The sequence below is a fragment of the Nematolebias whitei genome, chromosome 4 (genome assembly GCF_014905685.2).
Source record: "Nematolebias whitei isolate Nwh7 chromosome 4, NemWhi1, whole genome shotgun sequence".
NCBI lineage: Eukaryota > Metazoa > Chordata > Actinopteri > Cyprinodontiformes > Rivulidae > Nematolebias > Nematolebias whitei.
Genome location: NC_056501.1, coordinates 9,194,717 through 9,213,407, shown reverse-complemented (window position 1 = coordinate 9,213,407; position 18,691 = coordinate 9,194,717). Strand labels below are relative to the sequence as shown.

The 18,691-nt window shown below is 45.4% G+C and overlaps 2 protein-coding genes across 2 annotated transcripts in view; one reads left to right on the top strand and one right to left on the bottom strand.

Annotated features, from left to right (window-relative positions):
* Nucleotides 1-4,414, bottom strand: part of mgat4b (alpha-1,3-mannosyl-glycoprotein 4-beta-N-acetylglucosaminyltransferase B) — a 70,123-nt gene extending 65,709 nt beyond the window's left edge. The window contains exon 1 of the mRNA XM_037675190.1: nucleotides 4,132-4,414. Within this exon, the coding sequence (XP_037531118.1) occupies nucleotides 4,132-4,228 (97 nt within the window). The 5' untranslated portion in view covers nucleotides 4,229-4,414. The remainder of the gene's footprint in view (nucleotides 1-4,131) is intronic.
* A 10,784-nt stretch (nucleotides 4,415-15,198) lies between these two features.
* LOC119408825 (diacylglycerol kinase theta) overlaps nucleotides 15,199-18,691 on the top strand; it is a 23,797-nt gene continuing 20,304 nt past the window's right edge. Inside the window, exons 1-3 of the mRNA XM_037675675.1 lie at nucleotides 15,199-15,524; nucleotides 18,118-18,197; nucleotides 18,473-18,572. Of these exons, the coding sequence (XP_037531603.1) occupies nucleotides 15,299-15,524; nucleotides 18,118-18,197; nucleotides 18,473-18,572 (406 nt within the window). The 5' untranslated portion in view covers nucleotides 15,199-15,298. The remainder of the gene's footprint in view (nucleotides 15,525-18,117; nucleotides 18,198-18,472; nucleotides 18,573-18,691) is intronic.

Genomic DNA, 18,691 nt, shown 5'->3' with positions numbered 1-18,691 from the left:
TTTTAGCTAGCGTTCTGCTTCTTTTATCTAATGTTCTGCTTCTTTTAGCTAATGTTTTGCTTCTTTTAGTTAGTGTCCAGCTTCTTTTATCAAATGTTCTAATTCTTTTAGCTTTTAGCTAGCGTTCTGCTTCTTTTAGCTAATGATTTGCTTACTTTAGCTTTAATCAAGTGTTCTGCTTCTTTTAGCTTTAACAACTCAATTTCAGCTCTTTCAGCAGATTTCGGCACTCTGCGTTCACGCTGCTTTTGTTTCTGTAGTTCACGATGATGTTCACTTGCTATAATCACATGATTAGCAGTGGCGGCCATGTTGGGTACAGTTGAGGGTAGGGGTTTTATCGAGCAGAACCTACTAGAACGTTGGGAGGTTCTGGTTCTTTTTGTTTTCTCCCTGAACTCTAAACGGGTTTTACTCATGTGAATTTTATTTAGACTTTTTTTAATCTGAATCATGTGCGTGTGAACATTTTCAGAGTAAACACCCCACACCCACCATGACCTCAGCCAATCAGAGGGCAGGTTTATGTGTTGCTGACCTTTGACCTTCCAGCTCTTAACATACCAACACTGCTGCCGTCTCAGAGGAATGCATAAATCAAATGCACCTCCTTTCTGCAACGCCGCTCACTGAAATAATTCATCCTGAGTGCTATTCACACACACACACACACACACATGCACACACGCACACATGCACGCAGTCGCACTCAGTCTTTTCTGGATGAAGGCGAGTTTCTGCTGCAGAGCTCAGATTGATTCACACAGAGATGGCAGCTCACAGCATGAGCGTGTGTGTATGCGTGCACATGCATGCGTGTGGGTGTGTGTTTGTGTGTATCACTTCAGTAGTATGATGAGTCACAGTCATGTGATTTTTTTCTGAACTTTTGCTCTGACATTTTAACATCAAAACAAACAAAAAAAATCAGCTGTTTTCAGACTCCTGCAAAAACACATCAGTTTGTAGTACACTCAAGTACTCTGTAGTAATCTACAGTACACTTAAGTACTCTGTAGTACTCTGAAGTACACTGAAGTACTCTGTAGTACATTGAAGTACTCTGTAGTACTCTGCAGTACACTGAGGTACTCTGTTGTATACTGAAGTACTCTGTAGGACTATGTAGTCCTCTGCAGTACACTGACGTACTGTGTAGTACACTGAAGTACTTTGTAGGACTCTGTAGGACTCTAGGAAGCAGAAGATGTTGGAGTCGTCAACATCTCTTCAGACAGATGAAATCAGCAGGTTCAGTTTAAGTTCTGTTTGAGGCAGAAATCAGACGCTGGGTTAAAGTTAGGTCTGTCACGATAACAAATGTTGCTGGGCGATTAATTGGCTCAGAAATTATTGCAATAAACAATAATATTGATTAAAATTTGACAATAATTTGTAATTATTGTCAAATTTAAGAAGAAATGTTTAATTTGTTTTGCATGTAGTACCTTTCTTGTACCACAGGATGGCAGTATAAGACTGTTTGAACCGAAGGATGGATAGTGAGGGAGCGAGCAGCGTGTCTCTAAGAAAAATGGGAGGGAGGCCCCTTGACATGACATGGGTTGTCCCTCTTCAGTTCTCAAAATGGCGGATGGTCAGTGTGGATTGAGCTCTTTTGCATAGCATTATTTACACAAAGCTTTTAATAAAAAAATCTGTAAACAAGTTCTCAGCTTCTTTTTGCAGAGAAAGAGAGAGAGACACGAAGAAACGATAAAGCCGATAAATGAAAGTGAGGGTGATAATTATCATTTATCATGCGACTAATTGATTTTGTGTTTATCGCGACTGGCCTAGTTAAAGTTTGGATTTATTGGAGAACGGTGAAGAGACGATCCTTCAGGAAATAAAAGCTGCAGGAGTCTGAAAGCTCTGATCCGGTCTGAACACCGGAGGGATGGTGCTGTTGGTGTAGATCTGCAGCAGGTTGTGTTATGATGGTGTGTGTGTGTGGGGGTGGAATTGTGACACAAGCTGTTGGGTCTGGATGAGTCGGACCCGTTCAGACCTGCCCGCCTCTGATCCGGTTCCTGCAGTTCAGCTTTAGTTTTTCTCTGAAGCCCCGTCCTGCCGAATCGGACAATTTGTAACTTTTTGGCTGCCGCTCGGCACAAAATAAAAAAATAAAAATAACAAAAATGAGTTTTTATTTCCTTTCAATTTTTTTCTTTTTTATATATCCGATAGATTAATAATAATATTTTTTTTAATTAGCTTTAAGCTTTATTTTGAAAGGCCAGGTTCAGTTCTCTTCCTGTTTCCTGTCGACCATCTGACTGAATCCTCCTGAACATCAAAGGTTTGATTAGAGACATGAAGTCTGGGCTTCTCCTGGATCTATGGGGGCGGCCATGATGGAAACCGAGAAGGATGAAAAGCTAATCACGCTGGGTAACTTAGAAGTCCCAGAACCTGCTGAGTCACTGGTCGTCATGGTGATTCCCGCTTTTAATTAGGCAGCAGAAAGGGGAGGAGCAGCACCCAGAAACACGTCAGGGAGAAACACAGAGCAAAAAGTAAGCCTCAGACAAACAGTCTGTGTGAAAACTAGATGTCGGATCAAAGAACTTTTTGACCCATGAGCAGCAGAAGCTTCTGATGGTACCACAGGTTCTGTCTGACGGTTCTACGGGGTTTTATGGAGGAGACTGGGCCACTTAAAGAGCCTTCACTTCCTGTTTTGATAAGAATGGAAGTCAATGAGCGTTGGGGTGTGTGACCTCTGACCTCTGAGAGAAAACCAACAGAAACCCGGCGAGGAACGAGACAAAATTCCTACGACTGGATGAAAAAATGAAAATAAGAAAAGTTTTGTTTGAACATTTTGCTCCTAAAATTTGTAAAAGTCATGAAGCTTAAGCTTTGAGTGGGATGTCCTGTTCCCAGGTGCTCCTGTCTTCAGGGGGCACCGCAGCGAGCGGACTCGCATACACCGGACACCCATCCTGACCTAGATGGGTTTGAACCTCCAGCTTCAGGATTACGAGACCGCGGCCCTGACCACTGAGCTACCTCACCCGCCACCCAAACTGTGATTGTGTAACAAATGCTAATGTAAAAACAGCAGGTCTGTCATGTCCAACTTTCTGTGACCCGTTTAAACCCTGACCAAACATCCCCGCCCCCTCCACATTGTGGTCGTCTGTTTCCAACAGCTGCAACCCCCTCCACCACCTGCTGACAGAACAAACAGAACCAAGAGGTCCTTTCTCCTGAAAGGTTCTGTCGGTCCTCCCAAACTGACAGACGTTAAAAACTTCAACAAGAAATGAAGAAGACTGTTTGTCTCCATGTCCTGTGACGGACTGGAGACCTGTCCAGGTGTCCCCCGTCTCTCACACAGTGACTGCTGGAGACGGACACCAGCTCCCCGAGACCAGCAAAGAAGAAAAACGATGGATGGATGATGTGCTTTGATGAAAACCTCCGTTCACAACGATAACTCTATAAGCCTCAGGGCCCGGGTCAGACCAGAACCTGGACCTGACTGACCTGCTGTAAGACCTTCAGGGAGCAGAAACAGAGTGTGTGAGCCTGAACGCCTCGTGGTGCTGTTTTCCATCAGAACTCAACTTAAAGCTGCAACAGAACCAGACTTTGTGTTTTTGAATCTCCAAAACCCGTTCTTTGGAACAGAACCTCCACCATGAGACAGCAACGGAACACTGCTCCATCAGCCCTGATCCTGGTGCAACACAGTCCAAGGTGGACAAGTCAGGAGCTAAATATAAAACACACACCTTCACACACACAGCAGGCAGGTCCTGCAGACCAAACCGAGCGCTCCTCCTGCTCACCTTCACAGAAACATTCATCTACCTCTGCATCCTCCTCATCCTCCTTGTGAACCCGTCCCTCATCTTCATCAGAACCTTGTGGTGCATCATCTTCATCAGCCCCCCAACCCCTCCTCCTCCTCCTCCTCACACAGCCGTAGGAGTGTGGGGCATCACAAACCAAGCGCTCCTTTTACCTCCAGCCTCTGAAGCCTGCAGCCGAACATCATCATCATCATCATCCTCAATCTGTAAATGCATCCAGAACCCAGCAGAACCTGCCGAACCTCCTGCAGAGACCCCCCTCCCTCACACACACAGAAGCTGAGACCTGGGCCGGACCGGGTCTTACCTCTAGAGCTGCTGAAGGCGGTGTACCAGGACAGGGAGACCAGCCCGCTCAGCCCGAACAACAAGACCGTCAGGAAGGAGACATTTCGGAACCTCATGTCCGGAACCCCGGGAGCATGTCCGCACCGAGAGGGGGGGGGGGCGGGGTCCGGGAGGGGACGGTGGCTGGATGGATGGCTGGATGGATGGACGGTTGGATGAAGGAGGAAGTTAGAACAGAACCAGAGGTCCAGGAGGAGCTCGGACCGTGAGAGCGGCAACAACGAGACTGAAGAGTAGAGGGCTGGAGCCAAGGACTGAGCCGGGGGGCGTGGCCACATGAAGGAGGGCGGGGTGTTAGGCGCTAAATGTTAAAGGGATGTTCCGGCCATTTCAAAAGGTGAACAAAATGTGTAAATAAACAATACATTACCTGTTTTAGATAGCTTTTTGAATGACCTCAGTTTGGAGTTTCAAGCCCAAAATGGCTTCAGAAAGTCAGGGTGGGGTTCCAGTGACCCATGTCTGAGTGAGGGACATTGTCGTATTTAAAGCTGTTTGATGTAAGCTCATTTTCACATTAAGCCAAACTAAAGACGTAATCAAAGCCAACTTTATAGCTATATTTTACTGAAAAAAATTGCCACATTTTTCATATTTGTAATATCAAAATATGCATACATAAAAATATTTTTTTCCTTTATTCCAAATATTGTATTTATCTATTATTATTTTATTTCTAATAACATTTTATTTGACGCCACCAAAACAAGAAACAAAAACTCCATTTTTGGGTCTGGAGGCAACAGGTCCAGGAGAAAAACTCAGACATCTCTCTCCCCACCCCGAGGTGTTCTCAGGACAGAGAAGACGCACACAACTTCTGGATCTTCCCCAGGGCCTTCTACCAGTGGGACATGCCTGGAAAACCTCTAAAGGGAGGCGTCCAGGAGGTATCTTAAATCAGATGCCTGAACCACCTCAACTGACTTCTTTTGATGCAGAAGAGCAGTGACTCTACTCTGAACTCCCTCTGGATGATGGAGCTCCTCGCCCTATCTCTAAGTCTGAATCTGGCCACTCAATGAAAGAAACCCATTTCGGCTGCTTGTATTTGGGATCTCATTCTTTCAGTCCTGATCCAAACCTCATAGGTGGGGGTTGGTACGTATAGACAGACCAGTAAATCGACAGCTTTGCCTCAGCACTCAGCTCCTTCTTCACCACGACTGACCAAAGCTAATTATCACTCACCCTGTCTTAAGAATATTCGTGAACTCCTCCACCTGAGGCATAGCCTCTCCACTAACCTGACTCCTTCTTCAGTTTGATCTCCCCCATCGCCACTGATGTCCACCAGCAGGTCCCTTGGTTGCTGCTCTGACAGACACCTTCAGGCTAAATCTTCTGGAAGCCACAACTGCAATAGAGGCCCTGAACATGGCCCATTCGGATTCCATGTCCCTGACCTCCCCTGGTACATGTGAAAAACTATCCCAGAGATGTGAGTTGAAAGCACCTTCACCAAATGCTTGGCCTCACCAAGTCTGCTTGGCAGTCTCCCCTACCACTGGATCCAACTCATCACCAGGTGGTGATCAGTTGACAGCTCTTCCACTGTTTTCACCCGAATGTCCAAGAAATAGTGACACAGGTCAGATGACATGATTACAAAATTGATTGACCTTTGAGCAAAGGTGTCCTGGTACTAATGCTCAAATATGGTGTTCATCATGGACAAACCATGCCTAGCACAGTAGTCCAATAAGCGAACTAGAGTTCAGATCAGGAAGACTGTTCCTCTCAATCACCGCTTTCCAGACGACTCTGTCATTGCCCACATGGGCATTGAAGTCATCCAGTAGAACGAAGGAATCCGCAGCTGGCACACCTTCCAGGACACCATCCTGAGACCCTGAGGTCGAGTAATCTGAACTGATGCCTGGTACATAAGCACAATCAACAGTCAGAACCTTCCCTCCTGCAGTCCAGTCACAGAGACGCAACCATCTTGTTCATTGGGGAAAACTTCAACACCGAGGCGTCCAGCCGGGGGCTTGTGAGTATCCCCACATCCACCTGATGCCTCTCTCCCTGGGCAACTTCCGAGTAGTAGAGTCCAGTTTTCTCCAGGCGTTGAGTTCCAGAGACCAAGCTGTGCGTAGAGATGAGCCTAACTATTTATATTATACTGCTCAACCCGAAACACAAGCTCCGGCTCCTTATCTGCCTATGTGATGCTCCTCATCCCTAAAGCTAGTCTTTGTCACCAGGAATTGGCGTGGCCAGAGACCCTCCCTCGCCTGCCGCCTGGCCTGCACAGCACCTAACCATGACGGACCTTCCCGCAGATGGTGGTCCCATGTGGCCGTTGCTTCCTCTTATTTCTTTTGGCTTTACCCTGCCGAGCCCCAGGAGCCACGGCTCGACCACCAGGTCGGAGAGCCTAGACCTGGCTCCAGGGAGGTGTCCCAACTTTTTATTTCTGGGGCGAGTTTTCCTGATGCCCTTGTTGTTTTTTCATTAAGGTTTTAATGAAAAACTGAAAAAATAATTAAATAAAACTCAATGTAAATTCTAACAGCTGCAACCGTTTTACATAAAATAACAACAAATGGAAACAAAATGGAAAATACTACTGATAAAAATGACTCAGGATTCCCATAAATCTAAAAGAAAATGTCAACGCATAAATGACATAATACTGTATAAATAAATCACCTAACAAGGTTGAGTCAGGTCCTCTGGATGGTCCGTCCAGAGGACCTGACTCAACCTTGTTTTATTTACTGTATCTACCTGGATTATTCAGCATGCATCAGGATAAATAAATCACATTTTTATCCTATTAAATCCAGTTTGGTTGAAGACTTTTGCTCAGCATGGTAATAAAGTTTGGAGCGCCCCTTGGTGGTGACATCATAAACATTATTTTATCATCACTTGAAATATTTGGAACACATATCTAGAAAACAAAAGCTACTTCCTGAAACTATTTATTTTCTGAAGCCCAATGGTAATTTTAGACTTTTATTTTGCAATAATCAATTTACTGTGATAGCTCTGCGGTCGGCGTAAAACAACCAACAAATCTTCAAAGAGAGTTCACGTCAACCGCTGAAGAAGGGAGCGGCCAAAACAAAAACATTTTATAATGATCTAATACGACAAGATGGCCGACGTTTTGACGTATAATCTGCAGGAGAGTAAAGAGAACCAAGATTGAAAGAAACGCTGAAGTTGCTGCCAGTGACTCACTGGGGGGTCACCGTGGTAACCACACACCAGTGTCTGTCACTCCCTGGCGGCCCTCTTAAAATAACGACAGAAACAAAGAGTAAAAAGTAAACCTCAGACAAACAGCCTTTGTGTGAAATCTATGAGTCGGATCAAAAAGTGTCCTGACCCGTGAGCAGCAGAGTTTCTGATGGTACCACAGGTCCTGTTTGATGGTTCTACAGGGTTTTAGAGGAGATATGACGTTACAAAGAGACCTCACTTCCTGTTTGGAAGCTCCGAGCTCAGATACAGTGGAAGTCAATGAGACTTTGGGTGCGTGACCTCTGACCTCTGAGAGGAAACCATCAGTCTTACAGCAGAGACACACTGGGTGGAAGAAGTCAGGGGTGGCTCACCGTCACTGATCCAGGTGCTAGTTTTGATTTTTTTTTTTTTTAATACAGATGTTTTTCAAAGCTGCAGGAGGACCAGTGGATTTAATTACAATAAAACCCAAATAAATGATAATAAGTGTGCTTAAAAGTTTGTGAACTGGCAACCCGATTATTTTACAGTTAGTAGATGAACAAAGTGCACGTGTGTTTAGGCAGGATGGAGTTTTTCTGTGTTGCTCTGACATCTACTGCGCACAGACAGGAAGTGCGCTTTAAATAAGCAAAAGCCACGTGATGACGTCATTTTTGCCCAATAAGTTTGACTGCTTTGGTTTTCAATTTTCAACAAACACACACAAATATATCTGGATATACTACAATATTTCTGAGTACATCCTGTATATCTTTTACTTTATACTTCACCAGGACATGTAATTATTATTATTTTTTTATTAAATTATTTATATTAAAGGTGTTGTTTCTTTCTGTTAACTATTTTTCTTTTACTGGAGCTGCTGTACCCTTAGGTTAATAAAGTGTTCTGGTTCTGAAAATGTTCAAATTAAAATTGATGCTAAATTTAAGGTTTTATTATTTTATTTATTTAGTGTGTTTCAGATTAATGGAAGTAGCGGGTAAAGATAATGGATGGATGGATGTTTCAGATTAATACAACAGTGTTGGAGATATTATGCTTATAATGCTTTAAAGTGACAGGAAACTTTAAAGTTTTTATTCTGTTTATTTTAAAACAATCATCTGTTGGTGTCAAACAGAACCCACCAATCCATCTGGACCATCTGGAAGGTGAAGAAGCAGCAGGAGTAATGTTTGTTGGCCACATCTAAAACATTAAAACACATTAATCACAAACGAAAGTAATGAAGCTGTTTGGTGTCATTAAAACTTATCTGTTGGGGTTTTTATTCACTTTGGTAAGCTTAGCTTTTAGCTACTATTTTGCTGATTTTAACTTTTAGCTATTGCTTTGCTAATTTTAGCTGTTGTTCTGCTTTTTTTAGCTTTAACAACTCAGCTTCTTCCACTGTTTTTAGTGGTCGTCCAGCGCTCAGCTCTCATTGAGTTTTCACTGGAACTGTTCATTTTTAGTCATTGCGTAACTTTGACAGTTAATTAAAAGTGTTTGGTGGTCATCCACGAACTCGGTGGTGGACACCCCGGGTTAGGGAGGCTGTCAAGTTGAAGAAGGAGTCCTATTGGGCCTTGTTGGCCAGTGGGACTCTGGAGGCAGCTGGGGAGTACCGGAGGGCCAAGCGGTGTGCAGCCTTGGCTGTTGCTGAGGCAAAAGCTTGGATGTGGGAGGAGTTCGGTGAGACCTTGGATAAAGACTCTCGGTCGGCTCCGAGGAGATTCTGGCAAACCATCAGGCGGCTGAGGAGGGGAAAGCAGCACTTTACTAACACTGAGTTCAGTGAAGGTGGGGGGCTGTTGACCTCGACCAGTGATGTCGTCGGGAGGTGGAAGGAATACTTCTCAATCCCACTAGCACGTCTCCCATGGAGGAAACTGAGTCAGAGGACTTTGGGGTTGATCCGTCCATAACCGTGGCTGAGGTCGCTGAGGTAGTTAAAAAGCTCAGAGGCGGCAGGGCTCCGGGAGTGGATGAGATTCACCCTGATTTCCTTAAGGCTCTGGATGTTGTGGGGCTGTCTTGGCTGACACGCCTTTGCAACGTCGCCTGAACATCGAGGGCAGTGCCATTGGATTGGCATACTGGGGTGGTGGTTCCCCTCTTCAACCAGGGGGACCGGAAGGTGTGCTCCAGTTATAGGGACATCACTCTCCTTAGCCTCCCTGGTAAGGTTTATTCAGGGGTACTGGGGAAGCAAGTCCGATCGTTGGTCGAACGTCAGATCAATGAAACAATGTGGGTTCCGTACTGGCCGTGGAACACTGGATCAGCTCTTTATCCTCACTAGGGTCCTTGAGGGGTCATGGGAGTTTGCCCATCCAGTCTTCATGTGTTTTGTGGACTTGGAAAAGGCATTCGACCGTGTTCCTCGGGGTACACTGTGGGGGGTGCTCCGTGAGTATGGGATTGGAGACCCGTTGTTACGGGCTGTTCTGTCCATATACAAGCGGTGCGAGAGTTTGGTTCGCATTGCCGGCAGTAAGTCAGACTCCTTCAGGGTGGGAGTTGGACTCCTCCAGGGCTGCCCGTTGTCACCGATTCTGTTCGTAATTTTTATGGACAGAATTTCTTGGTGCGGCCAACTGGCGGAGGGTTTCCGGTTCGGTGGCCTCAGGATTCCATCTCTGCTCTTTGCAGATGATGTGGTCCTGTTGGCGTCATCGTGCCATGATCTTCGGCTGCGAACCGCTCCAGTGAGAGCTGAAGATCATGGCACGATGACGCCAACAAGAAGCGGCTGGGATGAGAATCAGCACCTCCAAATCTGAGGCCATGGTCTTCAACCGGAAAAGGGTGGATTGCTCTCTCTAGGTCGAGGGTGAGGTTCTGCCTCAAGTGGAGGAGTTCAAGTATCTTGGGGTTTTGTTCACGAGTGAGGGAAGAATGGGGCGTGTGATTGACAGACGGATTGGTGCATCATCTGCAGTATTGCAGACTCTGTACCGGTCCGTTGTGGTGAAGAGAGTGCTGAGCTGTAAGGCAAAGCTCTCTGTTTACCGGTCGGTGTACGTTCCTACCCTCACCTATGGTCATGAGCTCTGGGTAGCGACCGAAAGAATGAGATCGTAGATACAGGCAGTTGAAATGAGTTTCCTCCACTGTCAACAGATGCTCCGTCATTGGAATCGTTTCCATTGAGATCCAAATGCGCAGCAACTTCCCTTTCAACCTGAGCATCCTGAGAATCTGTAGAGCTTTTCGACTCACACAAGATACAAACTCCAAACAAATGTATTCACATTTAAACGTGTATGCGCTCCGTATGTGTGTAAAATAATACTTTGGTGTTAACATGTCCGTTTCCTCTCTTGAAGACAAAGACCATAAAGATGCTCCTGAAGACTTTTGTGAAGACCTTGATAGAGGTAAACAAAAACACTGTCAGTGTAAAAGTGGATATGATTGGTTTTGTTTTAGCTGCAAATTAGACAGAAAGGGGACAAGAAAGGGTTATTTACAGCCTGTACTTGTATTTTAACAACACTAATAGTGCAGTTATTTAAACCTGCGTTGCAGTTTTCTGTTTTTTTTGTAGTTTAAATTATGTACGCGGGCAAAATGGAAACATTTCCAATATTGTGTTTCTGCACACAACGAATCAAATATTATTTTAAGCAAATCCTCCAAGTTGCTCAACTTATAGACTTACTGCACAATTATTGTTTGCAAAAGCTGCATTTAAATGTTAAAATGTGAAGGAGACTGCCGCCATGCGAAGGTCTGAGCTGACAACCAGACGTTTTGAATCAAATTCTAAATAAAGGTTGAATGAAAAGTTCAAAGTTTTTGTGTCGTAAGACTAATCATGCTAACGGAGCTAACACAACGTCCAAATGTCTGTGGTAAAACTCACCCAACAAGTCGTGCTATCGGCTATTAGCTTCTCACTGACGTCGGAAATGACGGCTTGTAACTCGGGTAACGTTACGGTTACGTCAGAAAAATATCTCCGACTGGGGATGATGTAGCGAGGCTCAGTCCATAAATCTTCGGAATCCGACATCTTCACCAACAAAAAATAAAACTTCCACACCTCCGACTTTTTGAATTTTCCTCTCCGCCGTGAGATCGGGTAGGCGCACGTGACGTCATCACAAAAATCAGGCAAAAACAGCACCTTTTATATCAGCGAGTTCTCTTAATGGAACGTCCGATGTACGATATTGAACTTTAACGCTAATATCGGCCGATACTGATACGTGCCGATAACATCGTGCATCCCTATTTATGTTTAATGTTGATGATTATAACCGACAACTAATGAAAACCCCAAATTCAGCATCTCAGAAAATTTGAATATTAAGACTGATTAAAACAAAGGATTTTTAGAAATGTTGTCCGAATGAAAAGTATGAGCATGTACAGCACTCGGTACTTAATTTGGGCTCGTTTTGCCTGGATGACTGCAGCAATGCGGCGTGGCATGGAGTCGATCAGTCTGTGGCACTGAGAGCCCAGGTTGCTCTGATAGTGGCCTTGGGTCTGGCGCATCGCATCTTCCTCTTCACAATACCCCATAGATTTTCTATGGGGTTAAGGTCAGGCGAGTTGAACAGGTATACCACGGTCCTTCAACCAAGTACTGGTAGTTTTGGCACTGTGTGCAGGTGCCAAGTCCTGTTGGAAAATAAAATCTGCATCTCCATAATGTTGGTCTGCAGCAGGAAGCATGAAGTGCTCTAAAACTTTCTGGTAGCTGCGTTGAACTTGGACCTCAGGACACATAGACATGTCCAAAGTTATGTTTTCTGATGAAAGTAAAATTTGCATTTCCTTTGGAAATCAAGGGCCCATAGTCTGGAGGAAGAGAGGAGAGGCACATAATCCGCATTGCTTGAGGTCCAGTGTGAAGTTTCCACAGACACTGAACACTGAACACCATGGACTTTGTGGATAAGGTGAGGGAGGTCATCATGGAGACTGATGAAACAATGGTCTCTTTTGATGTCACATCACTCTTTACGTGCATTCCTGTTGATGATGCAGTAGAGGTGGTCAGTTTAAGATTAAAATCAGACACCACTCTGAGCAGCAGGAACACGCTTTCCACAGAACAACTGTGTCAACTCTTGAAACTGTGCCTGCAGTCAACCTACTTAACATATGGGGAGCAATATTATAGGCAGAAACATGGGTGTGCTATGGGGTCTCCAGTTTCTCCTATTGTTGCCAACCTGTACATGGAGGAGGTAGAAAAGAGAGCCTTGACGTCCTTTTCAGGGACACCACCAAGTCATTGGTTCAGGTATGTTGACGACACCTGGGTTAAAATTAAATCTCAGGAAGTCCAACATTTTACTGATCACATCAACTCTGTGGATAAATACATCAAGTTCACACAAGAAGATGTAAAAAATGGCAGGTTGGCTTTCTTGGACTGTGAGGTCTCAGTCTCTGATAGAGGACATTTGCAAACTGAGGTGTACCGCAAACCCACACACACAGACCAGTATTTGCAGTTTGACTCCCATCACCCTTTGGAGCACAAGTTAGGAGTCATCAGGACTCTGTACCACAGAGCAGACTGCGTCCCCACTAACTCGAGAGCCAGGCAGAAGGAGAAATCCCACACAAGACAGGCTCTAGAGCAATGTGGATATCCTAACTGGGCCTTCCTAAAAGCAGAGAAGAAACCCAAACAGGACTCCAGTCAGCCAACAGGTGAAAAGGAGGAACCCAGACCCAGACCAGTGGTCATTCCATATGTTGAGGGAGTATCAGAGAAACTGAGACGTTTATTTTCTAAACATAACGTCCCAGTGGCTTTTAAACCCCAAAATACATTACGGCAAAGACTGGTTCATCCCAAAGATCCAGTCCCCCGGCACAAACAGAGCAATGTTGTGTATGCTGTTCAGTGTCAGGAGGGCTGTGATCAGTCTTACATCGGGGAAACAAAACAGCCACTGGCCAAAAGGATGGCCCAGCACAGAAGATCAACATCATCAGGCCAGGACTCTGCGGTCTACACTCATCTCCAGGCCAGCGGTCACTCTTTCAGGGATGAAGATGTTCACATTCTGGATAGAGAGGAACGATGGTTGAAGAGAGGAGTAAAGGAGGCCATCTTTGTGAAAAGAAACTGTTCATCATTAAACAGGGGTGGAGGCCTCCGGGTTCAACTGTCCCCCTCTTACAATGCTGTGATTGCTAGTATCACTCATCCCTCTGTGAATAGTAAACAGCCATCAGTGTGCTAATGACCCATTGTTAGGCTGATGGTCCTTCTTGAGCATGTGATCAGCTGGTTTTGGTTGTCAGCAGCAAACTGGTTGATCCACTCTGAGAAGGTGCTATTTAAGAGACTGAACTGAAAACAGCACCTCAGACTGAGGAAGTCTCTTGGATGAGAGACGAAACCTTTCTACATTTTTTTGTTTTGCTTTGTTTTATTTTTTTGAATGTCCAGAGGACCAGATTTAACTTTTTTAGATTTTTCTACCCGGATTATTGAGCATGCATCAGAATAATATAGGATCTAAAAAAGTTAAGTCAGGTCCTCTGGACCAGAATCAGGAACGTGTCTCCACTGTGAGTCATCAAAGCTCTGTTGTAACAATTAATATCTGCATCTCGCTTGTTCACAGCGGGAGCTGCAGTTTTCACACAAGCGTGGGGGAGAGGCTGGGTTTGTGACTGAGTGTCAGTGAGGGAGCGAGAAGTGGCCGCATGAAGTCACAGGCATCGCCCAATCAGATTTCTTCTAATTTTAAATTGTAGTAACTAGTAACTAAGATGGTTAAGGGAAATGTATTGAAGTAAAAGTGAAAGTCGCTAAAAATGTAAATAACGAAGTAAAGTAAAAATGTCAAAATTCTTCTTAAGTACAGTAACAAAGTATTTCTACTTTGTTACATTACAACACTGGAAAGTCAAAAGTTCCCCAAAACACAAATACTCCATATTCAGAAAATATACTTAAGTACAGTACTCGAGTAAATGTACTGTCCACTGATCATATTGAGTAGTAGGTCTAATTTGCTGTGACACTCCTTAGTCATATTCATAACTGTGGAAAACAAAGATTTCTCACTGAATTTTTAAAATCTAAGTAGGTTAAAACAATTTAGCACTGGTTCGAACTTGTTGCGGAATGTCTGGTCACACGACCGGTGTTGTGTCGAAAACTGATCGGGTGAGTTCGGGCGCGCCCTCGCGAAGGAGCGCGCCACGGGAGCGCTCCGATCAGTTTTGGCAGACGGTCACTTTTTGACACAACACCGGCTCCTCCTGCGCTTCCTCGGCCTCTGCTCGCCGCTTTCTCGTGCTGCTCCGGTCTTGGCCCCGCTGGTTCGCCGCCGACCGGTCCTCCATCCGCCTCGGTATGCGGGTGTGTCGGATCGATAAGTCATCTTTTATTCATCCAGCCTCCTGAGCCCGGGCTCCGGGGCTCCGCTCCGCGCGGCGCCGCTGGGTGGCACCGCTGTCTCTGGGCGGAGGGACTCGGCTCTTCTGGGCTGGTGAACGCTACCGAAAAGGCTCTGGGTTCTGGGCTCCAATGGTTCCGAGTTATTTTTCCAGGAGTTTGATGATTCGGTCGGTTCGGCGGGATCCTCCAGGAAGCACACCGACCTCGGCGCCCTCTCCGCCGGGCAGCACCGCTGGCTCCTACCGGTGAAATGAGCGTTTATCAGGGAACAACTACAGCGTCATATTTAACACTAAACCGACCCAGTTTGCGTTACACTGTCGGAACCGACTGTTGTGCCTTGTGCTTTTCGACGCTGGAGCATTAGCTTTCGAAGGACGGGGAAACTTCAGGAATCACGCCGCGCACGGCGCCTCTTCGCCGGGCTGCTCCGCTGTGCTCGTCCCGGTGGAGCTCCTCCCGGTTCGGGTGGAATATTCACTACAAATCCAGGCTTTTCTGCCGGATTGGACCCCGTGTGGTTCCGTGTTGTTGGTGACTTTTGTGGAAGGACATGGCCGAGTCAGGTCAGCCCGGTTCGGAGGATCCTGATCCCCCGAACGGCCAAGCAGCGAGTCCGATGTCGGTGAAGAAGAGGGCCCAGCAGTCTCCGGGTACCCGGTCCAAATACCAGAGCTCCGGACCGGGTCACTGCTTCAAGAGGGTCACTCTGACCAAACCCACGTTCTGCCACGGCTGCAGCGACTTCGTCTGGGGCCTGATCGGGTTCCTGTGTGAAGGTAGGACCCAAACAGAACCATGTTTTTCATCCAACCTTCATTTCTACAGGTTGATCCCATTGAGCCTCTGGGACTCATCTACCAGAGAGACCGAACCAGAACCAAACTGAGACCTACACAGCCAAGTGCTCTGTTAGGAAAACATGGAACGATAAGATCTCTAATATGAGATGGATCTAGGTTGTTGAGGGCTTTGTAGATTAGACTATTTAGAATTTTGAAAAGACTCCGGCAGCAGCATTTTGGATCAACTGAAGACTTTTTAAAATTAGTTTTTGGACACCCAGATGACAAACCATTGCAATAGTACAGTAACCAGTTTTTTCTGAGACTAACCATACTGAGACCTACGCCATAAGAACCACATGTAACCAAACTCATATAACTACTGCGAGCCAAACAGAACCATATGGAACCACATAAAACCATGCAGAGCCACAGCAAGAACCACAGTAAGACCCACACAGAACCATACAGAACGACACCGAGACACAAACCATATGATGCCACACTCACAGAACCCCTGACCCAGTGTAACCAGTGTGTGAGAGTCTTCCTCTATAGGTGACATAACACTGAGCAGTTTCCTAAAACCCTGGAGGAGCTGCTGGAGGCACGTCAGGATCAGCTGAATCTGAACGTTCTGCAGGACCAAGGTTCTGTTACAGAACTGAAACATCTGCAGGGGGAATGTTTTTATCAGAGAGAGAGAGTTTCTTTATTTGTCATTTGCACCACATGTGGTACATGAGGTGGAACAAAATTGTGTACACAGGTTCCCAGTTATATCCAACAAAATATAAAAGAAAAACCGTAATAAGATCTAAGATATGAACTAAGAAAAACATTAATTTAAAATACGCTAAGCACTAGTAGCATAAAAACATTACGTCGAACAGCAGCACGAACATGAGTCTGTGTGAGCAGATGAGCACGAATGAAGCAACATGAAACAGATCAGCAGCAACATGAAACAGATCAGCAGCAACATGATGTGATTCTTCACAGTGATTATCCTGATTAGAGATTTATGAGTCAGGGTAGAAGCTGTTCCTCAGCCTAGTGGTTCTACACTTAATGCTCCTCAACCTCCTGCCTGAGGGAAGCGGGGCAAAACGTGTGTGTGCTGGGTGAGCGGTGTCCTTCATGATGCAGGTGGCCCTCTTCCTGCATCTAGATGTGTAGATGTATTGTTTTTATGCTTTTAGTGCATAGCATATTTTTAGTTGATGCTTTTCTTAGTTCATATCTTAGATGTTATTACTGTTTTTCTTTTGCATTTTATTGTGGGATGTAACTGGGACCCTGTGTACATAATCTCATTCCACCACATGTACCACATGAGGTGTATATGACAAATAAATCTCTCTGACTCAGGGATGTCTGTGATGGTGGGGAGGCTGACTCCAACGTCTTCTGTGCAGCCTTCACCACTCTCTGCAAAGCTTTTCTTTCTGCAGCTGTGCAGCCTCCATGCCACACGTTGATGATGGAGCACAGGATGCTCTCCACTGCACACCTGTAGAAGGAGGTGAGGACTGAGCTTCACAGTCCAGCTCGTCTCAGCCGCCTGAGGAAGTAGAGTCTCTGATGAGCTTTCTTGATCAGGCTGGTGTTGTTGTTGTCCGAGCTGAGGTTGTCATTCAGGTGTACACCCAAATACTTGTAGCTGGAGACCACTTCCACCGCAGATCCTCCTAGGTTCAGGGGTGGGGTAGGTGTGCTTGTTCCGTCTGAAGTCCATGACCATCTCCTTTGTCTTCTTCACATTGATGTGAAGGTTGATCTTCCTGCACCAGCTCTCCAGATGTTCCACCTCCTGCGTCTGTAGCGTGTAGTTTCTTTTTACTTCTTGTTTTCTGAGCCAGTTCTTAATCAAGAATTAAACACACACACACACACACACACAAATGGATGGATGAAATGATGGATGGATGAAATGATGGATGGATGAACCCTCTCTGCTTGCTTAACTCTGACGACCATAAGCAAAAGTTTTTCCTAATCTTAATTTCTCATATTGAACATTGTAAGGGTTTTAGTCTCAGAGTAGAAATGTTTTAATTATGGTGTCAGTAAGTCGGGTGTGTTTGGACCCGACCCGCTCTTTGTTAGAATAGAACAGGAAGCAGCGTTTACTGAAGGTTCTGCAGAACAAACGGCACCACGGTTTGTTGTTGGAATCCTTCTATTTTTAATTCCCTTTAAGGACATTTCTCTTTTTTTAAATAAACAAATTTATTCAAACTGAAATTCAAATTGAGTTTGTTTGTGATTCTTGTAGAACAGAACCCGAGGGGAAGCAGCTGAAGGTTCTGCTCAGGCCAGGAGATTGCAAGTTTGTCTGATCTTCAACCGTTAGGTCTGTTCTGAACTTTGACCCACTTCAACCAGAGACCAGTTGAAACGTTCAGAACCAGTTCTCTGTTGCTTTAATCTTAAATTGGTGTCTGAGCTTTTTTCAAATGTTGTTCATTTACACCTTAGGGCCACCGTAGGAAACAGAAACATCTGTTAAAATGGTGCACAGTGAGTCCACTAACAGTTAATAGTGCCTTGCTCAATGGTCTGAGTCTCCTGTTGTCCTCATCAGGGTGCAACTTCATGTGTCACGAGAAATGCCTGAAGACTCTGCGCACCGTGTGTACCTGCATGGCTCCATCTCAGGTGCAGGTGAGTCCCAAACAGGTTCTGCAGAATTTCTGAACTCTTCAGGTTATCTGTGGTCGTAAGTTCTGTTGACAAACTTCAGGGTTTTGATTTTACTTCACGTTCGATGTAAAACAGATGAAATTAGAAACAGAAACGTCACATCTGGTTTCAGAGACTCGACAGATTTACAGAAAAAAGAGAAAAGAATCTCCTCGTTTTAGCTGCTGTTGTTCAGTGCTGTATTTCCTGTTTGTTTACTCTTGTTTACCTGTGAACTAAATGTTGTGTACCTGCAGGTGCCGGTGGCTCACTGCTTCGGTCCAGCGGGTCAGAAGAAACGCTTCTGCTGCGTCTGCAGGAAACAGACTGAGGGAAGCACGGCACTGCGCTGCGAAGGTGAGACCAGCACCAACACCAACACTAACACCAACACTAACACCAGCACCAGCATCAACACCAGCATCAACACCAGCACCAGCAACAGTACCAACACCAGCACCATCACCCTTTACCAG